The 7565-nt window shown below is 37.6% G+C and overlaps 1 protein-coding gene across 2 annotated transcripts in view; it reads left to right on the forward strand.

The window, feature by feature from the left end:
* Nucleotides 1–7357, forward strand: part of TTC21A (tetratricopeptide repeat domain 21A) — a 53251-nt gene extending 45894 nt beyond the window's left edge. For both annotated transcript variants that reach the window (XM_063452708.1, XM_063452709.1), the window contains 8 exons: nt 837–918; nt 1722–1872; nt 2924–3085; nt 3356–3551; nt 5069–5293; nt 6225–6345; nt 6946–7013; nt 7098–7357. In XM_063452708.1, coding sequence (XP_063308778.1) covers nt 837–918; nt 1722–1872; nt 2924–3085; nt 3356–3551; nt 5069–5293; nt 6225–6345; nt 6946–7013; nt 7098–7175 — 1083 coding nt within the window. In that variant the 3' untranslated portion in view covers nt 7176–7357. The remainder of the gene's footprint in view (nt 1–836; nt 919–1721; nt 1873–2923; nt 3086–3355; nt 3552–5068; nt 5294–6224; nt 6346–6945; nt 7014–7097) is intronic.
* The last annotated feature ends 208 nt before the right edge of the window (nt 7358–7565 follow it).

The following is a 7565-nucleotide window of genomic DNA, read 5'->3' on the forward strand; positions in this document are numbered from 1 at the left end:
GACAAGTAGCAAACAGTTTTTAGATATACCCACAATGAAAAAAATCATAATTAAATGCATGCATGTTTTTGTTGGGGGTATATTTCCTAAAGAGTGCTTTTTATTTAGGCAGTGGAGTGTCCCTTCAACTGACATTATATAAACTATATTGTAATACTATTTTTCTGTATTTTAGTCTAATAATTGTAGAGTCCTGCATCCAGTTTTGGGGTCCGATATAGCTATGACCGTATTTTATATCTAATATTTACATAATGTGGACGGTCAGAGAGACGCCGGGATCCTGTCTTTCCATGTTTTTTAATTCTGTGTTCCTGGCATCAGTTCTTCCATATGGTGGTAGTTTCCTTCACTCCAACTGTCTCAATAAATCTCGCTTGTGGAAACAAAGTGTCTCTGCTATAGACCGAGATATAAGAACAGAACAACACAAAATGAATAGAGGTTATTATTACTGCATTAGCAAATAAAACACAATGACCAAATATCCAGTTCATAAGCCAAACACTATATACTTCAAGGCCTCTCGGCAACTCTATGCCAGACATTTTAATGGATAATCTCAAAAGTGCAATCAGGGCATGAGAGGATCGTAACAGCGCTTGATGTAAACCATATGGTGTTTAGTTGTATGACTTATGTACTTTCAAGGTAAATAATCTGTGCAGATGTTCTGTAATTCCCAGTGGAAACTATAACGGCAATAGTGAAGTTTATCACAAATGTAATGTTAAGGCAGAACAATCTTCTGTAGCTAGCGTAACTATATCATGTTACATATGATGCCAGATATTCCAAAGTCTTTCTAATTTGATTATTATCTTATTGTTTTTTAGATGATGGCAGACATAATGTTTCGTAAACAGAATTATACAAAATCCATAGAACTTTTTCAGCAAGTACTGGAAAAAGCTCCAGGTGAGACTGTACTTTGGGTCTTTAAATGTACAGATGTAATATAAGTTAGCTCCATTTAATAGCTCTCTAAAACTTTTTTATTATTTGTTTTTCCAATTAACTATTAATGAGATCTCTAAGACAGCGTGATATTTAAATTTATCTCTCACCTGCCTAAATACACACTAATCCGAAAGGATCTTCTAGTTAATTACACTCTGTGAGCCAAAAGTCAGTTGTACTATCATTTTTTAAAAGTGGTTGTTTGTTTGTTTGTTTTTGTTGTTGTTGTTTTTTAATTTGTATTCATTGCAAGGCTGTGCTGGCATAGTTTGGCATCTGATGCAAATTCTAAATGTTCCCTGATTGTGTGTGTGTGCTATCAAGGATTCTCACCTTCAATATTCTCAGATGTAATGGCATTTTTCATTTTTGTAAGATTTGCCCAGTCTTCCAACAAATCAAAACATTTAAAAAGTTATGTGACAATCCATCATAGGACCACACTGGTCTAAGGAAAAACACCAATTGGACAAGACAATTGTTCTGTCTTGTCTCAATGCTAAAAAGGACATACCGAGTACTATAACCACTGCATCTTATTGTGCTAGGGCTTCTTGTTTTTGACAATACTTAAGTACACCAAATATACTTAATGGGAGGTTTCATTGAAACATAAGACTGTCCATTATACTTAAAAAATATATATATATATATACGCAAATAAACAATCTTTATGCCTACATTTCTCCTTGCCACCTACAGTAATTGTATGGAGCTATATTTGACCATGTTATCATCTAATTCTTTTTTTTCCATTGTAGATAACTTCACTGTTTTGAGTAAGTTAATTGACCTTCTCAGAAGAAGTGGTAAACTAAGCGAAGCACCTGCGTTCTTTGATATGGCTTTAGCAAAATCCTCACGAACTGTGTTGGAGCCTGGATATAATTATTGCAAAGGCTTATACTGCTGGTAAACCATCCACATTCTTTGGGACATTCGGTTGTTTGCAGGAAATCCTCATGTTTGGTTAATTGGGGGAATATTTTTGTCTTGGAGTCTAACAGTTGTTTTTGTTACCTGACTCTATGGATGTAGTGAAGAATGAAAGATCCAGTCACTGTGACAACCTACTCCAAATAAATTGATTGGATTTGCTAGCAACAGGGCTGTCCCAAGACATGGTAATTCCTGGGTTGTAGATCAAGAGAGGCAGAGCAGCATTGGAGTGAGCTTCGCTTGTCAGTACTTCCTCCCCCCCCCCCTCTATCTCGCTAGCCGTACTTACAGCTTCCCCGTGTTGGCCATGTTATGGGAAAGCGTGCTCACTTGCAGACCTCGCACTCCGATTCAGCGGTGCTACATGATCCTGACTAGCAACAGTTTCTAAAGTATCTCAGGAGATTTCACTGTCAGATTCTAAGTATGGTTCTCAGCGATGTCTGCAGGAATCCAGAAGCTGGGTTGAGCGAAAGCAGGTTTTCTCACTCTTGTAGTTGGTATTAATATAGAAGTTGGGGAAATATGAGATCCAGTCACAAACATGTCAGTCCTGTCACAACCGTCTCCAATAAAGGAGATGAAACTCTTTACCCCTTATCAGTCGTATCTTGATGTGTCCATTTTATTCAGAAGAAACACTTGGATTTACATGGATTTAACAGTTGGACACATGTAGGGATGCCATTTTTTTAAAAATCATTAAATTCATTCAATGCTGGTAAAAAAATGAGAAGCAATGTCTAGTGTGAACATTAACACAGAATGTGAGATTTAAAAGACAGCAGATTACTGGCACGGCAAACTTGCTGTTAAATCTGAACCGGTTGGCATTGGTGAAATAGTTTCCTTCAGTAGCACATATTTGCTAATTAGACCAAGTTTAAGTAATTGTATTGATCCTGTGTTATAACATAATACAATATGTATATTGGGAAAAAAATGATCTTCAAATATGTCTACCCTGACACTTTTTACATCTCCCATTTTAATTTAGTTTTTTCCACATTCTCATGCCCAATAGGCACATAGGACAACCTAATGACGCACTGGGGTTTTTTAATAAGGCTCGGAGAGACAATGAATGGGGTCAAAGCGCTATTAACAATATGATTCAAATTTGCCTGAACCCTGACAATGTGCTGCTGGGAGGAGAAGTTTTTGAAACCGTGGATGAAGATAAAAGGTAAATATCGATTAGATGTCACAGCATCTTCTGTGTTCTGGACCATTATATAATCTGAAATTCAATTATTTGATTGGTGACAAGTGCTAATAGTAGTCGAGTAAATATGCTTTCCGGCTAGCGGACACTTAAAACCTCTATATATTATTAATCCAACAAATGTATTCCATTCATAAATTAATATCATGAAACTAAATCTTCATCATCTCTGAATACAGAACAGAAAGTTGTGTGCGGCTGTCAGACCGTTAATATTTCTGTATTTTACAGTCCTTCAGACGAGGTAATAGAATTGGAAAGGCGTGCGGTTCGGACAGCGGAGAAGCTACTAAAGGAGTTCCACCCACGCACTCTGCAGGCTCAGAACCAGCTCACCATGTTAAAGTGCTGTTGCTTGATGGCAAGTAAAGAACGGTCAAACATGGAAACCGCTCTCAGCATCTTTACAGAAATGGCCAATGCTGAGGTAGGTGTCTGCCAGTTATATATGTGGTGACTTTTCCATACTGTGTGAAATTCTTTAACGCAGCATGATCTCCTTCAAACTTTTTATGAACTCATAAAGACATTGACATTTTAGTGTAATCAGAAGGTTTTAGAAGATAGCTTTAGATGTTGAATGCTGGAAAAATGAGGCAAAAGATGGGTTCTTAAAGGGTCACTCCAACCATTTAAGGGGAGGGACCTTTCTTGTGTAATATGCCCTACTGGGCACTATGGTGAAGGTCCCTTTTCTCCCTATCCTGTTTGTAATATAACCTACAAATAAAAGAGATTCACTGATCTGGAATCAAGTGCTGGCTTTTCATAGAGAACCCTGTGATTGGACCGTTTTGCCAGCTCAGGGAGAGAGACGGGAGGGAGGGGGAAGCAATCTTCCCTTTGCATGTTCTCTGGGAGATGAAGCCCAAGATGAACATGATTCATCAGACCAGGCCATCTTCTTCTATTGCTCCATGGTCCAGTTCTGACACTCAGGGGTCATCCTGGGCACTCTAAGCAGTCTGCAGCTACTCAGCCCCATGCGCAGCAACCTGCTGGACTAGCCTTCGCTCCCCACGTACATCAATGAGCTTTGGACACCACGACTCTGATGCCGGTTCACCTTTTGTCCTTTCTTGCACCACTTTTGGTAGGTAATAACCACTGCATACGAGGAAAACCTCAAAAGACTTGCCGTTTTGGGGATGCCCTTATCCAGTCGTCTAGCCATCACTAGTTGGCCCTTGTCAAAGTCACTCTTTTCACTTGCCCATTTTTCCTGCTTTCAACACATGAAATTCAAAAACAGACTGTTCACTTGCTGCCTAATATACCCCACCCCTTGACAGGTGTCATTGTAATGCTATAATCAACGTTATTTATTTCATCTGTCAGTGGTTTTAATGTAGGGTTTTTTGTTTGTTTGTGTGTTTTTTGTGTGTATGTGTGTTTTCAGAATTGTTTCTTTATTGTATTTTTATATTACACATGCATTTTAACAGATGTGATATTGTTTCTAAAGGAAAAATAGTCTCCTTTCAACTCTGGCAAACTGTATATTCTTTGCTTGTTAAAGAAACATGTTAAACTCAGGTCATTTGTAAAATTAAAAATACAATTCTACGAATTGTGCAGATTTATAAAAGGAAATTTGGTTATAAAAAGCCTTCAATCTATATTCTTTGCCATACCTCTTGTTGCTGGTGGAGATTTATGGGAGTTTATTAAATGCGCAGTTAGTTATAGTAAGCCGTCAATTAAGATGTCAAATTAAACAAGAAATAGTAAAACAGACAAAAAAAACAGACACATCTAAACTGAGTTTTGTTTTTTGTTTTGTTTTTCTAGCTTTGCTGTGGCTTAAATGTTCTAATGTGGATGTCAAGTGACATAAACCCTATTGAAAGTCCTAAAGTGATTATATATTGAAACATAAAAAGGTGGCATAATAAAACATCACTGCTCTAATAATTCTGCGTACTGTGCCCCTTATTTTTCTAGAAAGAGAGTGCTGCCTCTCTACTTGCTGTTGCCCAGGCTTATATGATTCTTAAGCAGACACCTCGCGCCAGAAACCACCTGAAGCGACTGTCAAAATTTAACTGGTCCTTGGCAGAGGCTGAAGATCTGGAGAAGAGCTGGTTGCTGCTCGCCGATATATATATTAAATCAGGAAAATATGACATTGCAACCGAGCTGCTGAAACGCTGCTTGATGTATAACAAGGTAGGAAGAAGACAGGAGATGCTGCAATATAATCATATTCTAATTTAGTAGGTACACATGTTTATACATGTCTGTGTACTTTCAGATGGGGGATAATGACTTCTTGGGGAAATTCTTTCTCTGTTCTGGCTCAAATATGGCTAGCACTAACCTCTTTGCTAGTTTGTGTGCCCGGGACAATCTCTGTGGTCTATTGACAAAGGCAACAGTCCAGTATTTCCTTGTGGTGCTACGTTCTGTAAATGGCCTGATGACAGCAAATGTTGAGGTATAATGGCATATACACTGCAACAAACTCTAGGTCTTATATTCCAGGGCAAAAATCCAGACGTGATTGTGACATACAAAGTCATAGCTTTATTTTATCAAAGTCATATATAAAAAAATATATAAAAAGTGTGTGTACAGAGGGGTGACACATCAAGGGAAACGTGGCACTTTCTCAGAGACTAATGGCTATGACCCACATAGTACACAAAGTACGGGTACTCCTAGTCTGCCATCCAGGTCACCTGACACACATGACGGCAGTAGATTGCTCCAGAGTGATGCTTATTGACTGTCATGTTATGGTGCTTAACTGCTGGCACAAGTGAGCAGGAAAAAGGTGAGACAATGCCTGTTACATTTTGGCCATATTTTACCTATTTAGTTTCCAAATGCAACGGTTAGTGAGTGATATTACCTTTTTCATTAAATTACTTTTTTAAGGGTAGATATTACATTTCCACATGGCTGCTCTGTCCATGGGGACACACTATTCAACTAGATTGGGCTCCAGATTTCAGGGTGTAATTTAATTCCAGACTGGACGGCATAGACCCGTTTTTAGTGAAAAGGTTGTAAGGAATCCTATAGCAGGGCTTATCTAGAGGTCATCCTTGCTCATAGGCTAAATCACTGACCTAATATCCAATCTTTCTACTTTCAGTCCTGCAGTAAAGCATATGAATACCTGGGCTTTATAATGGAGAAGGAGCAGTCATACAAAGATGCTGCAGAACACTACAAGGAGGCTTGGAAATATAGCAGTCAGTCAAGCCCAGCTATTGGTGGGTATTTACATGCAGGGAGTTCTGGGTACTTTGTCACATGGTACTTCTGGTGTCTCTCCACAAGATTCCTGTGTGTGGTCTGATGCCTGATTCCAGCGTTGCGTCTCACACTGACCATTACATATATATGTCTAATCATCCAGTCAGCGACTTGTGTCAGCAATCTCTCCGGTTCGGTATCTGTACACATGCGCAATATTATTATTTGGCTTGATGCGGGCCAAGGAGTGCAATACACATTCCTATGTGTACTGGCTTATCCCAAGGAATGCTAGTGTTAGGTAAATTAGAACAAATCTCAATTTAATTCTAAAATATGGACATGGTTACTGTTTGGTATTCAATAATATTTATGATGCCACTGCAGAAGCAGAATTTAATGAGTCTGTCTCATGTTGGGTTTAATATCTCCATTCCTTTAAGCAATGCAGCAATGCTGGATTTATGTCCCAGTCTTCTTTACTTACTGCCCCACCTCTCTCTACATAAAGGTGAAAGTAAAATCACTGGCAGCATGTAAATGACATGATAGGGTGGGAACAGGCAAATCTATCATTCTTTGTTACTAATGTGACACACTATACATATTTATCACAGGTTTCCGACTTGCATTCAATTATCTAAAAGACAAGAAATACACAGAAGCCATCGATATATGCCACAAGGTGAGACCCGCTAGCTACAGAAATAAAGTAAAAGGCAATCTGCTTCTTCTTTAGCAAATTAACTTGCAAATACTTTTGATTTAGGTTCTGAAAGATCATCCCACCTACCCAAAAATACGAAAGGAAATCCTGGAAAAGGCACAAGCCTCTCTGAAGCTATAAGTCTTCAACTGTATGTATAGACTGTAAATCCATAGGTCGTATGTATGTTATGGTGGTCATACTGAGTCACATGCACGGGTGTACACGCGATGGCAAATTTCAAGACAAATTAAGAGCTAAGCTAGAAAAATAAATATGGCCTCCAATTAATATTTCTGGATAAGCTTTTCAAATGATTTTATATTTTTGGATAAACTTTTTAAATGATTTGATATTTTCAAAAATATTTTTTATATTTTTATTTGATATTTTTTTTTATATTTAATATATTTTAATATGTTTTATATTTTAATATTTTTAAAAAAAATATTGTAAAATGTTAAATAACAACATTAAATTATTTAAAAATATTATCAAAAAATATTAAATGGACAATAATCTATATGGACA

This window comes from Pelobates fuscus, chromosome 4, assembly GCF_036172605.1.
Source record: "Pelobates fuscus isolate aPelFus1 chromosome 4, aPelFus1.pri, whole genome shotgun sequence".
Taxonomy (NCBI): domain Eukaryota; kingdom Metazoa; phylum Chordata; class Amphibia; order Anura; family Pelobatidae; genus Pelobates; species Pelobates fuscus.